Consider the following 20,522-nt stretch of genomic DNA (forward strand, 5'->3'; position numbering starts at 1 on the left):
ATTCGTTTTCACTTTCCTAACAGAAGAAGGTGACGTTTACATTTCTAGGTGACTTTTCACCCACTTACGAATGGCATTTTGTCTAAGTCTCAATATGTCTTGATTCTGAGGTCATGTGCACTGCTTATTCCGCTACATTCGGAAATGAACACAATAACGAAAGCATAAGTTGTTTATTTGATGTACTTTTATAAATGACCACATGTACATCTCTGTGTCATTCTGCCTCTGAATTCAATCACTGTAAATATCAGTATATTTTCCCACCCGGCTGCCAGTCAAAGCCTTTGAACGTGCCGCCCAGCTATTGCATCATGTTCTTTATGTACTCTTATAAAATGGCAACATGTATGTACATCAAGGGGTCTTTCAGTCACTGAATTCTGTCGTTGTAAATAACAGCACAGCTAACTGATCAACACATTTTCCCACAAAGCAGGTGGCTGAAGCAGGACTGGCATGTCTTTGAATTTTGCTGCACACCTATTACATGCGTTCGGAGGACTCCCGCCTCAGTGATTTTATGTGTTCCAAATAAAAAATTAGCATCCAAATACGTGTAATTAAGCGTTTCCGAGATCTCTGAACTCTTCCTGATTCTCAGCAAATTCCTGAGAATCTACAAAGATGGACAAGACCTCATCATCATTCTGTTCCAAATCTCAGTGGGATATAGGAGTACTGGACCCAGGTTGATCCCTCTGTGGTGAAGGAAGGGAACTATGGATATAGATGTTCTATGACTGGGGGAAGAGGTTTTCCAAATCTCTATGACATTGTCATTACTACTGGGGGGGAAGGGGACTAATCCTATCTCTCTGTTATGATCCAGTCTGTATGCTGTGTGGTGGTCATCATACCTCAATATGTACTTGCAAGGTGTCATGCACATATCATTCATGCTGTTGAGGATGATCTCCCCTAAATGTGGAAACTCCATATACCAAAAGGGTTAAAACAGAAAATGGTGACAGCAGCTGGATCTCTTTTCCCAGTAGTATGCATAAATATCTCTGTAATTTGGTAATTAGGAAATGTGAAGACAGGATGTAGTTTTATCTGATACCTGATTCTGTACCTAGATTTGACCATTTGTGTACTCTTTGCCAGGTGCTCTGTGTCCAGGTTTGCAACCAGTGATCAGCACCTGGTGAGCAATATCATGATCAGGTACCAGTAATCAGTCACCTAAGTCAATGATGATCTAGATCTGTGGCAAGAACCATGCCACAACTAAATGAGCTTGAACACTGCATTACTCTCCTGGAGTTGAGTGAACTACTCATGGCCTGACAAAAAAAAGAGATGGTGGGCCAAACCAAAAACACACATTTTATTTTTGGCCCTAGATATCATAAGAAGAATTTTGGAGAAAACAACATACGCCAATATAACCATCAATTTTGCAGTAACAACAAAATATATTTTCAAGATAGTCTCCATGGAAGCCATATTGGCTGTCATACTAGCGTCATTTTCATTCAAGAAAAAAAGAGAGACCACAAGAATTCTGGTGGAAATTCCATATTGATATGACTTTCCATTTAGGAAGCATAGCAACAAGAAGATTTTTTTTAAAAAATGGAATCATGGTGGCTATATTTAGGACACATAGTACAACTGATATGGATGGAAACCAATCTACAAATGGCAGCATGGTGGCTATATTTAGGACACATGGTACAAATGATATGGATGGATGGGAACCAATCTACAAATGGGTGAAGATAAAATAGAGTATATATGGGTTTGGATGGCCCAGATAAGTTGATACTGAAAATACAATTTTAGTATAAACATTTTTTGAGAGCTTATCCTAGGTGTAAAAAAACAGTGACACTGTTTAATAGATGGAGATTCAGTCCTTTTACAGACCTCAGTTTGGAAAACCTTTTACTGAAATTAGCATCTGACATGTTAGGTACAGAACTGAAAGCATGTTTATCAGACATCAATATCCAGAAAATGCCACACTCACATGACTTTCTCTAAATAGAAGCTGTCATCAAGGAAGTACATGTACTGATAAATGAAGGTTTGATCATGAGCATTCAGAAATTTAAAGTTATTGAATTTTCAATATCACAGTGCTTGCATAATACTATGGAAGCTGAATTAGTACTGCAAGTCATTCAAGGTCAGATTTAAACCATTTTTATTTAGAACCAACTGTCATAAAAAAACCTTCTATTGAAAACCCTTGTGCTGGTGTGCCATTTTGATTAGAAGTAGCAAAAATATTTTCAAGATGGCTGTTGAGGTGACCATACAGTGCATGATGTCAAAGTGACACCATTTTCATTCAGAACCAAGGAGACATCATAAGTCTTCAGGCAAAAAACCGATGTCAATACGACTTTCCACCTAGGAGTAGTGTAAAGATGTTCAAAGATGTTCAAGATGGCAGCTGTTGCTGGCAGATTGATATCAGTTCTTGCCCAACAGTACTAAAAGGTAAACTTAAGTCAAACCTTAATGTCAATTTCCAACAAGTTTGACCCTTGACTCCAAGTATTATATGGTTGATTAAGCCTGTCAACCAATGCATAGATTCATAATGACTGAGTCTGTCATCAAATGCAGATTCATAATGATTGAGCCTGTCATCAAATGCATGGATTCATAATGACTGAGCCTGTCATCAAATGCAGAGATTCATAATGACTGAGCCTGTCATCAAATACAACGATTCATAATGACTGAGCCTGTCATCAAATGCATATTCATAATGACTGAGCCTGTCATCAGATACAAAGATTCATAATGACTGAGCCTGTCATCAAATGCATGGATTCATAATGACAGAGCCTGTCATCAAATTCATGGATTCATGATGACTGAGCCTGTCATCAAATGCATGGATTCATGATGATTGAGCCTGTCATCAAATTCATATTTATAATGCCTGAGCCTGTCATCAAATTCATATTTATAATGACTGAGTCTGTCAATAAATGCATAATTATAATGGCTGAGTCTATCATCAAATTCATTTTCATAATGATTAAGCCTGTTATCAATTGCACAGTTTGTATGATGAGAGTCTGTTCAATGATTTAGGACATATATGCAAAGGATATGAAGTTGAGTGAACATGTCAAAGAATGAATTAGTGAGCTTTACAATTTTTCATATTAAATATGATGAAAATCTATCAAGGGGTTAAGAAAATATATACTAATGAATATCTTGAACCAAAACCTTAATAACCATTTGATGATACAGTGCCCGGCCAGAAAAGTAACTGATATTTCTTGCTTCCAACTAATGTGGGCTTGACAAAAAAATCCAAAGCATAGGAATACACCTTCAAATGTTTAAAAATTCAGATTCCAAGAAACAGCAAAAATGGAAATAAACTTTCTCAAATACATTTTCCATGTACAAAGACAAGATTCAAATTTGTACAGGTTTTGTCACAGGCAATGAAAATGTTCTACTTGTTATTACTTCTTTGATTCTCTGGTTGAGACAATGAGTTGACAATGTATTATGCTGCAGTAAATCTGACACAGGTTTATGCTCTGCACAATGTAACATACAACAGTATGACAACAGAACTAAGAACAATTTAATGGAGGTCAATTACAAACAAACAGTTTGATATCTACTTAAGGTTGGTTAATTAGATCCAAAATAGGTATTGATTATCTGTCCAGTTTTATCACTACAGTAAAACCTGTCTTGAGAGACCACCTGTTCTGAGAGACCAGGATCGCCATGCACAGATTTATTGATTATATAAAGTTATGACCTGTTATGAGAGACCACCCGTCGTGAGAGACCATTATTTTTTGGTAGAAGGGGTGGTCTTTCAAGACAGGTTCTACTGTAATGAATAAATTTATTACCATATTATGACAAATATGGAGAAAAGAAAAGCTTTGATAATAGATCTTACATTGTACATTATAATTCTGTTAAAGGACACTACAGGAATTTGGCTTCAGAGTGTTGTACAATTTTTTCTTTTCAATGTTTCATATGATTATTCCATTCAAAGTTTCTTATGCTTTGTTGAACATTCAATGTCATATTGTCAAATGTATAAGATGGACAGTAAGTCAGTAACCATCTCTGTTCTTCTGATGTACAGAGGAATAAAACAGATTATTCTCAAACTGCATGAAAGTTTCACTAATATTTTTCTAAAATATATATAACTAGTGCACTTCACTATGACGATTTTTCGTGTGCATTGGATCTAAGAAGGTACTTATGGTAAGATGCTACAAAAATTTTAACAAGTTTCTCTGTTCAAGAGACCAAGAAGGAAGTTTACTGCAGGTCAGAACTGTTCTTGTTGTTGTGGGGTTTAACGCCATTTTTCAGCACACGATAGGCTATATATAGCGGCCAGTATTAATGGTGGAGGAAGAACCCGGGAAAACCCCGGAAAGAACCACCGACCCATGAGAAGCTACTGGCAGGCAGAAGGCTAAGTAAATGTTCAAATTTGGTATGCTTCACTCTCAGTGGTTGGGAATGTAAAGTTAATTACCTGTCATAACACATGTAATATGACAAACATGATTCTTGACTTCCAAACCCTCATCATAGATGAGCTTAGAAAAACACAATTTTTAATTATTTTGCCCTCTCCCCTCTCCAAAGAAACATTTCTGAATCAGTTTTATACATGTCCAAAGCAAGTCTGTAAAACAGTAAACAGTCATACTTAGAGTAAATGTAAAACTACCCTTAGGGCAGTTTATACAACTGATTATCAACAGGCTGGATTAAAAGGTAAGGTGGTCAGAGATAAGAAACCACTATTTCACTATTTAACTGGCAACAATAGCTTGGATAACACAATGGCATGACTGCTGTGGTAGATCCTATTAGGTTAATTTACACAGGTGAAGTATACAAGTAGAATAATCCAGATGGGTATTGAAAAAGAGAAGTTATTAAACATTCCCTTGAATGAGAATGTTTAAGCCATCATTATTAAATATCATTGGCAAGTTTGTAATCAATGGCATTTTTCTCTGAACTCAGAGTTTACTCCATATGTAAAACACAAAACAAGATAAATTCAAGAGTCACAATAGCATACAAGTATGGTCCATTTTTTAAGACAATGTGTCAAAATGCAGCTGCAAGTTAGCAAACGATGAGCCATCTGATAAGCGAGTTAAGCACAGGAAAACTAAATTTCATAACTTCTGGTTGATGGAAGTTGCAGCAGCAAGTGGGACCATTTTATTTTTGTTCATACACTGCAAACACCATATAATATTAGTCGTTCAGGAGTGTGTGACACTCACTGAAAAATCAACACCATGCAGTATGTTGGCCACTCCCACTCGGCAATGCTGACACAAAAAGATCATTTACTAGGCTGAAAAAAATTCATAAAGATCTTCCGAGATGTTGAACAAAAGTATCACCAGTCTCAAATGAGTGCAAAGATGAACACGAATGATGTCTGTAGTACATTAAATGTGTCAAAGAAATCAGGTTATTTTTCCTTTTATCACATTTGAGTTTCCAGTAATATTATACAGGCTTTGATGAAACCAAAACTTATTCTCATCTGGATATTACATTAATAGATCATGCACACTGACCTCCCCTTGGGACCTCAAAACACCACTTTCTGAGCCCTCCACACCCCATCTGGGAACTCGGGAAGCATTAAGCTATCAGTTACTATTTCATGTATATACTAATGCTTTACACCCTTGTCTTTTCTTCCTATCAAAGAATAAAAAATGCAACCTGGTGAGGAAATATTAATGTTGATACATTTTGCTAAACAAGTGAGTGATGAGCAGTATACTGCCCCATGTTTAATAGTTCTCTATGTAGAGGACTAAAATTTTTCTGCAGAAACCATCTTTTCTTAAATCAGTGACCTTGACCTTTATCATTGACTTTAAAATTGATAGGCTTTAAACTTACCCCAAGCCATCCAAAGTTTAGGCCATGTCATTAATATATAACTAACTCAAGTTTGGTTGAGGTATGTCATGTAGAAGTGATATACTGTGCAGAGATCATTTATTCTTTCAGTCAATGACCTTGACTTTTAATATTTTGACCCTAAAATTGAAATTTTTTTCCTTACCCCAGGTGCAAACTACAAAATTTGGCAACCTGAGGTTTGTGTAGAAACCATTTTGTTTTATTCAGTCAGTGACCTTGACCTTTTTGCTTTTAAGCCCAAAATCGACAGGGTTCTTCATTACCCCAAGTACAAACCATCCATAAAGTTTGTGAACTGAAGATGGTGGGCAACTAGAGTTCTTGTGCAGAGCAATAAATGGACAGACAGATACAACATAATATGCACTGCCTTGAGGCATGCATGAATAGTACAGATATGACTCGCCCCAGATGCAGGAGGTCATGAGTTTGAATGCTGGCCAAGTCATACCAAGGACTTCTAACATCACTTTAAACTGCCACACTGAAGACATCATAGTGATATGACTGGAAAATTGTTAAAGCTACGTTAAAAATCTAAATCACACACAGATATAACTACCTGATGTCAAACTCCTGTAACTGAAATTTAGCAACTTACAGTACTAAATTCAATGCAAACGAGCCATACAAATAATAGTATAACATCTTCCTAAAACACTGATTACGAAAATTTATACTAATACTTAACTTTAACACACACAGATTATTCAATTAATCACATCAATTATATATGTGGCCATCAGGTGTATCTCAACATTATCATATATTTGTTGGACTGACTGTACATAAATTTTACCATAAGAGTAGATTCATATACCCAACAAGAACAATGTAAATTCTCTGGTGTACAATACTGTACTGTTTTTTTTCTTCACATATGTATAAAAACAGCTGTGTATGCAGAAAGAATATTGATGACAGCATATCCCCTTTTCACTTCCTTTGAATGCATATTTGAGTCTTAAGCTATTTGCAAGGTTGCATCTAAATTTATTCTGTCTGCAATGTCACATCTGAGTCAAAGCTGCATGCAGTTCCATAGCACATTTGAGTCTAGACTGTTTGCAGTTTGGCATGTTCAAAATATGGTGTTTTCTTTTTGTAAACAGACCAGTTAATTAAATTTTATATCAAACAAGTTTACTTACTTTTACTTCTCTGCATGACAACCTCTTTGGCTTTGCGGGAGGAGATTTGCCTTTGTGGAGTAACAGTTTCTATCACAGATTCTTTGGTTGTGACTGTTTCAGGCTTTGGTTGATGGGAATGGTCCAAATGTCCCTCTTCAGACGAATATCCACCACTTTTATGCCTTCCTTTGGATTTACTTTTGGACTTTTTAGACTTTGGTGAACTTTTCTTACTACTCTTAGATCTATTTTTCTTTTCTAATTTTATTGCATTTTCACTGGCTTTCACCTTAGCCAAATTAATTTTCATAGTTAAGCCACCAGTTTTTGACATACTAATTTTGACTTTGTCATTGTTGTCATTCAGATTTGTAAGCACACTGGGCACATTATTGTCAGTACTATCACTATACTCCTCATCATCAGAGAATGTCACAGCAGAATTTTGTGATGTATGAGGAGAATTTAGCCAAAAATTGGACTCATTTTCTGAGTCAAGCCTTCTATTTTCAACACTATCATCACTTCGTGGAGTTTCTTCAGAAAGAGGTCTATGTCTTGGTGGTTCAGGGATATATTTAGGTAGCTGTGGTCTGTCATAAATTATGGCACTACTTACACTGGACAGAGTTTCTGGTTTTTGACCTTGAAGGAACATGAGGTAAGAATTAAGGAAAGAGTTTGAATTATTAGGTTTCAGCTCAATTTTTGGTATTGGAGGAGGTACGGATGAACTGTGAGTGAGTGAAGCATTTTTCTCCTCTTTTAGATTAGCAGGGGGTTGAGATAAATGGCAAAGATCTTCATCCACTGCTACATCAGTAGCAATAGTTACTGACATAAAAGGCATTTCTTTTTGCTCTGCTTTGGTTCTGTATCTAAATTTCTCTGGAGAAGGCTCTCGTGACAATGGATCATCCATGAGACTGGACAGAGCTACCTCATCAATGGTTGAGGTTCTGTTGTCTGGGGATTCAGACATTGAGGAGTCCATATGAATGACACTGACAGTCTGGGGATTAACAAAGGCGGATCCAAACTCATTGGTGGCATAGATGGTTTCAGAATGGGACTGGTAGGCTTCATGGTTGCCAAGGGAACTGGTAAGCTCCACTGGCCGCACAATCCCTAGACTGTTTATATAGCTTTGGTTACTTGCAACCTCCATACCATATGGATTTGACAAGTCTGTACTACTTGAATAGCTTCTGAGCAACTGCTGTTGATGTTGAAGTGGTACTGATTGCCCACTGTATGTTGAGTCTGTGTTAATCACCATGTTTACCTGATTCATTGGAAGAGTTTCTGAGACAGAATACTGAGTGTGTGAATTAGGGGTCAGTGGAGAAATCTGGTGGCCACCTATTGGTGAGGATTGCTGATATGGGCCGGTGGCTGGGGAAGACTGGGGGGCCACATGTGGGGACTGCTGATGGCCAGATGCAGGTGATGGTTGAGGCCCCATTAAAGGTGAAGGCTCTTGTTTAATTATTGGAGATGGTTGTGTAGTAACCATTCCAGGAGACTGGATCGATCCAGAAGAAGTTTGCTGGCGTCGATGCACAAGGGATGTACTGTCCTGTTTAACATAGGCTGAATGCTGACTGTGACTAAAAAGATGAGACTGGTTTGACCCTAACACTGATGGTTGCTGCTGAGGTTGATTTTGTGGTTTTGAAAGGTCAGAATCTCTATGTGGAATAAGACCATCATTTTGATAATGCATAGGTGGGTGTACACTATTTGGTCTTATAACACTATCAATATAATGTTGTGTCTGTTGCTGCCCTCTGTTTGATGCTTCAGGAGATAAATACATTTGTGATTCACTAAAATAGTTTTCTTCAATTGGTTCATTACTGACTCTTTGAACATGTGACATATTTTCAAGCAAATCGGAGGTCCGACCTGAGCTTGTTAGGTTTCCACTGGATAACTGTCTTTTAAGCTCTTGAGGAAAATTGGTGTCACTAATGATTGGAGAAATCATTTGCTGACTAAATGTCTGATTCATTGAGCTAGCTTCTAAAAAACCTTGAGAAATTTTCCCGACTTCTGATGGCCTTTTAAGGTCTAGAAGTAAATCCTTTTTCTTTTTTGACCCCCTCACTTTTTTAGAACCAGTGGTGGAATCAGCTTGGGCCTGAATAGGTGGTGTTGTCTTCATAGTGGTCGAACTTGGTATTTGGGATTGTGGACTTCCCAATGGCATATTTGACTGGGGGCTTCCACCTACACTTATTGGAGACTGCTGGAGAGGGCTTTGTGTACTGTGAAGTTGTCCATTTGGTGTTGGTGGATTCATGCCTGACCTATGAGAATACAGCTCCTGTTGCATATTTTTTATGCTGGCTGTTTTGCCTTTCGTTTTGTTATGTTGCAGATCTCTTCCAGGTTGAAGAACTGCTGTCCTATCAAAAAGATCCCGATTTGATGCACTTATTTCCTTCGATCTATTAAAATATATTTCCTGTTCTGCATCATGCAGAAATCTCTGCTCTGACAGCTCTGGCATTTTTTCCTGGGTTGAGCTTATGGAGGCCAGATCCTGTAAAGAAACATAGTTTTCATTTTGCTGCTGGCCTGAATCAGATAATGGGGTGGCAGGACTGACTGGATCATAATTCATATCTGCTGTAGTGTAGTTGGATGACTCACTTTTGACTACTGGGAAATTTGAAGATGTATAGCTGTACAGAGAGTTTGACTGACTTTGAGCCATCAACATATCCTCCATAGTTCTGCTTGTGTACTGAGAATTGCTTGGTGTTAATGTGAGTGACTGTGTGGTAGCCCTCACATCCAATACACGGTCATATCCATAGAGAAAAGGTGATGCAGCAGTTGAGACTGGAGATTTTGTAGTTTTAGGTGGAAAGTACACATCTGATGTTGAATATGGATTTCGCTGAATAGTACTAGTCCTTTTTGAACTGTGAGCAGGTGGTGGGGCAGGCTGCAATGATCCTGACAGCAATCCATAGTCAGTGGACAAGTCTGTGATCAAACTTCCAGATGAACTCGTCTGAGTCTGCATATAGTTTGAAAGATTCCATCCCTTTGGTGAAGTATCCATTGGGCTTTGTACAGAAAGTGAGGCTGGTGAATAGTTTAAATCTTTCAACTGCTGAGAATCTTGGGAAGAGAAGACTGATTTGGAGTGAAGAGAAGCATTTCCAGCAGATGTGAACCTGAGGTTGCTATAGAAATGCTGATCGGATGCAGCTGAAGACCTTGCTAGAGATGTCTCGAAGAAGCCGGTCTGATGTACTCCACCTTTATACTGACCTTGTCCTGCAATGGATGAGAGTGGGGAGAAGTTCTCCAGCAGCTGTGCACTGTGCATAGGGTGGACATAGTTCATGCCAGGTAATGGGCCCAGGGCTCTTGCTGCTGATGACAATGCTGAATGAGATGACAGGGTGCCACCCAGTCCAAGGCCTGCAAATAAAAACCAAGAAAAGTGTGGAAAGCTTTCTATATTATGTTGTCCAACACAATTTTATATCAGTAAGGTCTCCAGAAAAGGGTGCACTTAACACTTTAAAAAAGATAGGACTCCTCGAATCATACAGTTTCACAGCAATCATTCAAAATGCAAACTCTTATTCCTTACAAATGATACAAATTAAAGACAACCAAAAAAAAGAGATACTGTCAACAAAAACATGAATGATATGTTTTTGTTTATTAGCATCATATGTGACATGAAACACTCAGGAATATCATCAAGTAACATTAAGTCATGAATGGCACATTCTATGCCCACCCCATGTTTAATAGTCATCAGGTTGGATTACTTTAACTTTTGCACAAAAAAAGCTTCTTCCTTACTCTAAGCACAAGCCATCTCCAAAGTTTGGGTGAAGTCTGTGATGTGGAACTGATGTTAATACGCATAAACCAGTTTTCTTCTTTCAGTCAGTGACACTAATTTTTGACCCCAAAATCAACAGCCTCCATTCTTACCAAAAGTTCAAGACATTCAAAACGTCTGATTGAGGTATATCATGCAGACACTTTTATTATGCAGAAACAATTTCTTTTAAAAAACAATTGGAGTGATCTTGACTGTTGATCATTTGACATTTAAGCTAATATTTGATAAGGGTCTTCTTTACACCAAATGCAACTAATCCACAAAGTTTGTAACCTGTAGATGGTGGAAAACTTGAGTTACTATATATAAACCAGTTTTCTTTTTTCAGTCAGTGACATTAACATATAACCTTTTGATCCTGAAATCAAAATGGTTCTTTCTTTCTCAATGTACAAGATACACACAAAGTCTTGTAACTGTAGATGGGAAGAACTAAAGTTATTCGGCAGAAGCCAACTGGGTAATATGAAGTAAACTCAATCCACCCTACTTTAAATTATTCTGCAACATTCAGGACACTTGCATTTTATCAAATATCATATTTAAATAGTGCCAAGATTTATGGACTAAGTTTGGTTGTCGGAGAAATAAGAACTGACATCTTAACCACCATAAAATCAACATTTCTGGAGACACACACAATTTTGATCTGATGTGGATTCCCATATACTGAGGGTTTCACTTTTTTAGTTTATTGGTGTTTGGATTTAAATTCACTTGCCAATTTAAAATCTTAAAAAAACAGTTATGTTTGTTTTGCCCCGTTTCCTCTGCTTCTAAATCAGGCAAATACGTGTCAAGAAGTTCAAATAAGAGCAAAATCACTAGCATGTATGTCACTAAAATACAAGTCCTGGGCCTGACCATTGTCAGTTACATTTTACCAAATTTTTTCTTAATTTCCATAAAGGCTCGAGTCTGTTCAAACTTCCTCCATTCTACATGGTGTCTTGAATGCTACAATGTCATCTGCACTATAACATTAATGATCTTGTTTTTGTTATGGGTGTAACACCATTTTTCAGCACATGATAGGCTATACATGGAGGCCAATATATCTGCTGAGATAAGCCAGGATTTCATCCAAAGAGGGAGCTCCCTCCCTCTCCCAAAATAAGGGTGGAGTAAGGAGGGGGAGGAGGAAATAGTCATAGTACAAAATTTACATAACACTTCAATATCATTCTCTCCTTCTTCCTGCTCTACTGTGTTTGAGCTCTGTTGAAATCAAGATCTTTAACAGATGTTGTCTCTACACTGTATACTATATTAATATGTTGATTATTTCTGAGCATGATCTGTTTCTTATCTGTGTATGAATATTTTCTAGCAGAGACAGCTACAATGAGTTTTGAAATTGTTCATTATGGTCGCTATGTACAATTTTCCAGAGCTCACAAATATTATCTTTTGGATAATTCTGCTCCAAAATAAAAACTTTTCATTAACGTAAGCTCTGCCAAAGTTTTACTTTCCTGAACCAGTATTTTACTGATTACTTTGCCCAATTCCTTAGCTGTAATGTTGTCTCTGCGTTTTAAGTCTATCAATGCCATAGTTTGCTTGTTCAGACAAAGGTATTTTGATCAAACAGATATTATATTTCATATTTTCATTCTTTTATTCTTGTTTATATTTACTCAGTTAATCTTACCCTGTAGTTAAGGGCTATATAGTTTGGTAACACATGATTTTGCACAGCTAAACTGTTTCTGAAAGAAACAAAAATTGCATTCTGCTTTTAAATGGTCTGTATCTTAATCAGGCTTGGTATTCTGCCTTTTTAAAATTTAATCTGAAATACCACTTGGGAGGTTGATTGTCTGAAGATGAACCATGATGGGAAGCAGCCAATTCGGGTTTTCTATGTGGCCCATAATTTAAACATTTATGCAAGGTTCAAACTATAATATAATGTGTGTTTCAGGGCACTATGTGCAAATGAAATATAGTTTAACACATGTTCATTTCAAGCTGAAGAACTCAGATGTGTAAACAGTTGCCTACCTGAAAAAGATGTGCTGTGACTACAATACCTCTAATGCATACATGCCAACCTAGTGAGTGGTATAACAATTATTAGTGGCAAAAAGTCGAATTTTGGGCGTAAAAGGTGTAATCTATACATTATATGCAAGAATTACAGCATGTATGAAAAAGATACATATATTTTTCCTACTAAAATGGTTCTGCAGTTGGTCAAATTTCTTCTCCAAAAGAGCAAAATCCATATGGATTAGAACCAGAATACAAACACAAAATATACTGAAAAATTATTTATATTCAGAACTCACTTCAACTAGTCTGCATGTGTAACTTTGAATCATTGTGACTGGAAATTTACAATGCGCATGATCATGCACTCGGCTTGCTGTATTTCTTATACATTATTCTCGTATTCTTCAAATAAAGTTTTGTAAAACAGTGCTGATTTTGTACTTTTTTCTGATATGTTTTGAAGTTTGAAAAGATTGATCTGCTCAAACATTTTCCATCATATAATAATGAAAAACCTGTTTTGGGAGACCACTGCTATGAGACCATCTGTTTTGAGAGATCAGGATCTCCATGCACAGATTATTGATTATATAAAGTTATGACCTGTTATGAGATAACACCTGTCTTGAGAGACCATTATATTTTGGCAGAAATGGTGGTCTTTCAAGACAGGTTCTACTGTATCTACAACTCGCACTGAAAAGCGTTTCGCTTAACATGTGGTGCCATTGTCTTTAAAAGTAAAGTCTGGTCTGCTAACTAACTAGCATATCAATATAATGAATCTCTGAGGCAAAGTTCGAATTTGAAGAAACCCATCTGCTTTCTTGGAAATGGGTCATATACAGTTGCTATAAAGATCAAGCAAGGAAAATTATGCAATTCTTACACATCAGTTACCTTTTAAGAATATTCTCAAACTCATATGAGTGTAATTAAAGAAATGATAGTAAAAATGACAGAAAGAACCATTGCTTTATTTTAATTTTACTTTTTATTGCCTCAAAAAAGGCTTAATTCATGTACAGGCAATCATAAAATGTAATTTACTGATACAAATCATAATGATTACGCCCAAAGCATATGGATGGCATGTATGCTACAGGTGCAATATGCAGTGATCAAACAATCCGATAACCCAACGCTCCTCTAATTTTAGATCTGGCCCATCATTTATTCTAAGTAAGGTGCCTGTTGAGCTTGTAAAAACAAAATAATCAAACTTGACTGAGAAAACTATGATTGTGCTGATGAAATGTGTAAATTGCATTTTCAAGATGTTGACATACCTGCCATATCACAGCCCAATTTAAATCAGATCACCACTGTCCTAAGTGAAATTGAGATCTGATTAAAATCAAACTGAAACACTGCATGTCATGCTAAAATTATGATTTTGTTCTTCATAAGGCCATGACATGGTCATGTTTTAAGAAAACACAATTTTTAGTCATCTTCTAAAATAGAAAGAAACTCTTCCCCCAAACTAACACCACCACCCCGACCAAAAATACAACAAAAAACTCCCCCACCACTTCAATATATGCGTGTTAAATGCAGCACGTATAAACGGTAAACAGTCATTATTGGAGCTGATGTAAAACTATCCCTTGAGCAGTTTGAACAGAGGCAATTAAAGGCAAAGATGTCGGGTGTAAATCACCATTTCACAAAGTACTTAATTGGCTGACAACAGCAGTGAGAAGTGTTTGAAGGCTGCAGTTGGTGAGCCCACTGTGCTAATTTGCAATGGTAGGATCAAGAAGTGGAACAACCCAATTTTATGTAAATCAAAGAGTTGCTAGATGCATGTACAAGAACAAAAATTATTACATATCATTGCCATGAAAGAAATTGGTTAAGTAATTATATTTTTGACAAGGTTGTGAAAAGTGGCAAGGTTACTTTGAAGCTGGAATTTACTGCATACATAGAATGCAAAGCATGATCATTTAAGTTTTTGGAATAGTGTTCAAGTGTAACTCATGTATATTTGATTAATTTATATTTGATTTAGTTTAATTGTTTGATTGTCAGTTTTAAGTTTGTTTGTATTCCATTACATGCTATTGTAATGTAACTTTATTTACTGGATTTGACATTTTCCAGAAATTCAGTTTGACCTGTGTTTTTTTGTAAAGACTAATAAGAGAAACTTTGTATCAAATGCTGACCTAGTTTCTGATCTTGATTCAGAAATCAGTGAGTTGAAGTAAACACCTTTTTTTAATTTTTGTAGAATTCTTACCTAGAGTAAAAACCGTTGATACCATTGGTTCTAGTGTAGACTCAAAATGAAATTGAGGTCATACTTCTGTCTTGTTCTGGAAACATGATCATGTGACCCTTATATGGGAATCTGTTTTGCATCTTAAATTAGTGGATAACTATTTTTTATAGAGAATTTAGTCAGTTGGGCTATAAACCATTAACACTTAAAGGTGTTTTGTTTTGAACAGTTAGAGCTGAAATTCTATTTTATGGATTAATTCTTTTTCCTGTAAATATTTTAGTGCTCATACATAATTCCTGGACAAAGACATTTATTGAAATTTTATTCGGAATTCAAAACTGGAATATTATTTTCTGTGGTTCAACAAGGAACTGTTGACACATCAGGACAACACTGACCAACAAATCATGTCATCATCCTCCATCTTGGATTTTTTAAAAATCAGAACTCCATCACTGATTAATTTAGGACTTTTATTTCTGGGACTTCTATTTTGTAATTCTTGGGTTATTTCTGGATCTGATACGTAAAACTGTAAGTTCTTTTTCTCATTTTTACATTGTTTTTCTATGGAAATAAATTATTTGTTAAATTTTACAAAGCTTATTATCTTCACTCTTTTCTTGTGTTTTTTTAAGATCCTAAACATAACACTTCCTCTATCATAAACATCAAATGCAATCTCAAAACAAACCAAGCTAATTCAGTTTCATCTAAACCTGCTACAGTGAACTGTTAGCTTCGACCAGTTCATTTATGTCTTCCACTGGTGTGATATTATTGACCATCAAGGTTTAAACTGTTCTCGAGCAGATGTCAATCAGTGCCTCCTACAGTAATTTTGTTATAGACAGTGTCAAGCAGATGTCAGCCAGTACCTCCTACAGTAAATTTATTATGGACAGTGCACTTCCTAGTAAGAAACTTAGCCAGAAGTGAATCAAGGGTAATTAAGATTGATGCTCTAGCCCAAATCTAAGTTGAAATTTCCGAGTGGCATTAATGAGTCATATTTAAATTTGATACATCAAAAGCCGCGGGTATGGGTCTGTACAACTGACACCATTTTCATTTAGGACTACCGAGTTGAAATTAATGGTAGTCTACTAACTCTAGGCTAGTAAATTTCCTGTCTGTCAAGTAGTTTTTATAGTTCAATGGCTAATAGAAATTCAGCAGTACCAGAGAATTTCTCTATCTGTTAGGCCTCCTGGCAAAATAAATTAAAGGTAAATGCTAGGACTAGGAGCAACTAGGTATCATATTAAGTCTTTAGTGAAAACTGCATGTTGATATGGCTATCCAAATGGGAGGAACAGTAGCAATATTAAGGGTTAATTGGTTGATTTTCACTTAGGACCCACAATACATGGTAACAACTATTGGAGTAAACCAAAATGATTTAAGATGAGTAGCAATATTATTTTAAAGATGTATGCCACGGTGGCCATGATGGATGTAATATTGACACCATCTTAATCCTGGATCAACAATACATAATAAGAAGTCTTTTAGAGAAAACCCTATGTTGATATGGTAACGCTCTACAGATATTATGAACTTCTGAGATAAGGACAGGTATAAGGTGAAGTTGTTTGCATTGGTAACATGCATAATGGAGAGAATATTGGCATATCTCTAAGGTACTTTCATGTAATATGACTGAAATTTCTTTATATGTGGTCATTATGGAAACTTTGCACCATCTTAGCAGACTCTGATCAAATGGCCAGTGTTTCCCTTTATGCACATTTGTGCGTCAGGGACGCACGCTGGAGAAAATTGACGTACACATTTTGTTTCCGTGCGTTTTTTTGACGCAAAGGATTTTCATAATGTGATCAGGATTTATCTAATACCCAATGCATTGGACGAGGGATGGCATCGTATATACTTCAAGCATAGGCATTTACTGGTTCCCTACTTTGTTTGTTCCTTGCCTTGCGCTCCTCTATTCGTATAGCAGAGTGCAGCGCAGGGAACATTCGAAACAATGAACCAGACTAGCACAGGCAATATTATGACGGAGTAGCTTCCCCTAATCTCGTGAGCTCTCACGCGATTTCCATCGAGCTCAGCAAGCTGTCATCTAGATGTTTAATCTCAATGCTTGTTGCACTAGAAAGTGATCTCCAGATTAAAACGACGTGCACTAAAAATCATTAGAGAAGAAAGTGAAAGAAGCAGAACACAAAAGAGTAACTGTGGATCTAACTTTAATGAAAAATGGAGAAAATAATACCCTTGACTGGAATACAGTATTGATACATTAGGATTACCGGTGTGACTTATGATCGTGTGATTGCGAAGACTGCAAAAGTGAATAATCCTTTCGTGACAGGGTTTTAGAATTTTTAAAAATCTGCCCTTGTTCGCCACAAGATATCTGGAGAACACATTATAACCCAAGACATTCTTTCACAACAAAGAAATCAGCAAACTTACATAGATAAATGTGTTATTTGGATTACAAAGTCAGCGGGTCATTGCAGATTTTGTTGGTTTTTAACTTTGCTGCAATAAAAGATAGATCTTAAAGTTCAAGTGCAACTTATTAGAAAGAAGATGAATCATTATCCTCCTTGATATTTGGATAAATATGTTCTAGGACGAAGTACAATAAAACCGATAATAGTACACATTTTATGAAAGGCAGTAATTTGACTGCCATTTTGTTTAAAAGATTTATTTGGTTTTTTGTATTGGCTTTTATGTATTGTGTCGGGCTATAATATTGCTTCATAATGAATTCTTTTAATGGACAATGCATTTGTTTGTTAATTGTGCATGTTGGTTTATTTGTATGTTGAGAGAGAGAGAGAGAGAGAGAGAGAGAGAGAGAGGGAGAGAGAGAGTAAGTATGTTGTGCAAGTTGCAATATTCTATTTCAAGCTGAAAAAGTACAAATCATATAAAAATTTGTCAGTACATTTTTGACCCCCACATTTTTTATTTGACCCCCAGTTCTGACACCAAGGGTGTTTTTTAACCCTCAATTGTACACCCCTGGGGGATACACTGAATGGCTGCTTCCATGTGCTTGAAAAATGAGCCTAACTAGTCCAAAGTACACTAATTTTAACAGGTACTAAAATAGAGAAACTGGGTTTTTGTCAGATTAAACAAATACCACCTGATGAAAGTGCAATGAATGAATTTTACACCCATCAGTAATATACCAAAAAAATAACTACAATGAAACCAGAAATGACAATCTGGGAAATTTTTTTTAATTAAAAATTAAACCCAATGCAAACTGTGAAACTGATGAGTGAAATTCACATAATTTAGAGTAATGATAAGTATATCAAGATGGCATCCATGGTGGCCATATTGGATATCATATTGGTGCCATTTCAGATTATAAACAACCAGACATCATACTCATCAAGTTTTATGACTGTATATGTGTCAGAGAAACTGAGCAACCCTCCCCCAACCCAATCACTGAAGCATCAAATATAGGTCAACATAACCTATTCTGCCTGTCTACAAAAGCATCCTTCTAGATAACACTCAATAAGTTGCATCAATGTATATGGAAATATCAAGAAAACATGTTAACATAATCACTCAAGCACCAAAGCAGGTCATTGTGATCTAGTTTTGCCAGCCGTGATCAGCATCCTCGAACATGAACAAGCTAATACCAATTAAAGACTATATTATATACCGCACACCAACCAAGCTAAATGCAAAATCCTAAGTGATTCTATTGTCTTGTCTTTGCTTCACAAGAAAAGACAAATATCTTATGAAACTTTTAGCAGCACAAAAATCTAGGCCACGGAGCAAAATTTTACTAGGATAGGCTTGGAAATAAATTGAGGCTTTTTTTAAAATTTCTGTTACAATTAGGTGTATCATCATAAACAAAAACCGCTCACCAACAGGAGTATATCAGGAATAGCAGATATATACTGACTAGTCTGTATAAAATGGAAGTTGACAGCACTTTACCTAATATTTACTGACTAGTGTGACCCCTGGAATGGATGAAATGACCGACTTACCTGGCACAATGCCTGCATGTTCAGCGGCCAGTATGGGAAGGTTGTAGCTGTTAAGGGCCCCTGGAGGAGGCAATGACCCTCCCACATTGGACAGTCGACTGTATGACTGATTGAAGTGATCTGGATCCATACACAGCACTCTTAAATCTGGATCAATGACATTAGCTTCTCAAAGCCTGTCAATTTAATCCATTCAAAATGAATTGTCTGTAAAGTAAAAGAAATGAGAATTTTAAGATACATTGTTTTTTAATACATAGATCACCAGAGCATTGCAATGACTTCACAGCTGCAAATCCCCATGCTTTTTAACTGTAATTTTGCTCTCCCCCACCTCCATACCACACCTCAAACATGGACCCAGAGGTCAGAATGCAAAATAAATTAAATTTATGACATATGCTCCTGCTATGAAAGTATACATAAAGTTTGTTCAGTAAATATTTAGAAATATCTTGGTAACTGCAATTTCAACTAATCTTACTTTTCTTTATCTCCCAGAGACACCAGCAGTTGAAGCCACATATGACACTCCTCTTGAAAATGGTGACCCTGATGTTTTTTTTGGATACTGTATGTACTCACTTATAAGAAAAATCCAACTGCAAACTGCTTAGACCCAAATCTGCCAACCCATAATGCACCCACAGATCTGCATCTGTGCAGTTGGTTTGGAGTAATCAGTAGAACAAACAACATAGACCCTGTTTTGGAGGTGCATTATGTTACAGCAGGTCAGTATCTTTTATGTTTGCAGTTAGATTTACTTATAAGCAAGTAAATACAGTACTCATTCCTGTAATTGATGCTCTTAACATAGCACACTTCTATAGGAACACCACTTAAATGTATGCTTGCATTTTAAAAAAAAACACAAGTACACGGTGCAAGCTTCACATTCAAATCATGAAAATGTTATATTTGTAGTGAAGATGACCTGTTTAAAACCCTTTTAATATGTGACCCATTAGATAAATACATATACAGACATGTGACCCATTAGATAAATACAGCACTCTAGATGTCCAATGAATTGGAGAAATAACACATCTTTATTACTGAAGCTGAGAGCCAGACAATGTCCAAATTTTATGACTTTACTTCAAGTCAGATAATATTAAGGTCACCTGAGGTCACTAGTAATTTCATGACTGCAGCTTTATTGATACAAGAATTTGAAGTATCTACACAATTTCCATCAACTTTCATACTAAGTAATCTATTTCAACCAAGCCTCTATTTCTAGAGAGTTACTCAAATGGTGCCTATATAAAGACTCCTGACTAGCCAAAAGAGTTTGAAGGTAGAGTCAAAACCCAAGATAAATTATCACC

The 20,522-nt window shown here is 36.3% G+C and overlaps 1 protein-coding gene across 1 annotated transcript in view; it reads right to left on the bottom strand.

Moving 5' to 3' along the window:
* Positions 1–20,522, bottom strand: part of LOC149784834 (uncharacterized) — a 91,855-nt gene that overhangs the window by 67,577 nt on the left and 3,756 nt on the right. The window contains exons 2-3 of the mRNA XM_089978394.1: positions 19,189–19,395; positions 7,083–10,505 (exon numbers count right to left, since the gene is read on the bottom strand). Of these exons, the coding sequence (XP_089834520.1) occupies positions 7,083–10,505; positions 19,189–19,318 (3,553 nt within the window). The 5' untranslated portion in view covers positions 19,319–19,395. The remainder of the gene's footprint in view (positions 1–7,082; positions 10,506–19,188; positions 19,396–20,522) is intronic.

The sequence above is a fragment of the Sinohyriopsis cumingii genome, chromosome 13 (assembly GCF_028554795.1).
Source record: "Sinohyriopsis cumingii isolate HCF-2022 chromosome 13, ASM2855479v2, whole genome shotgun sequence".
Lineage (NCBI taxonomy): Eukaryota > Metazoa > Mollusca > Bivalvia > Unionida > Unionidae > Sinohyriopsis > Sinohyriopsis cumingii.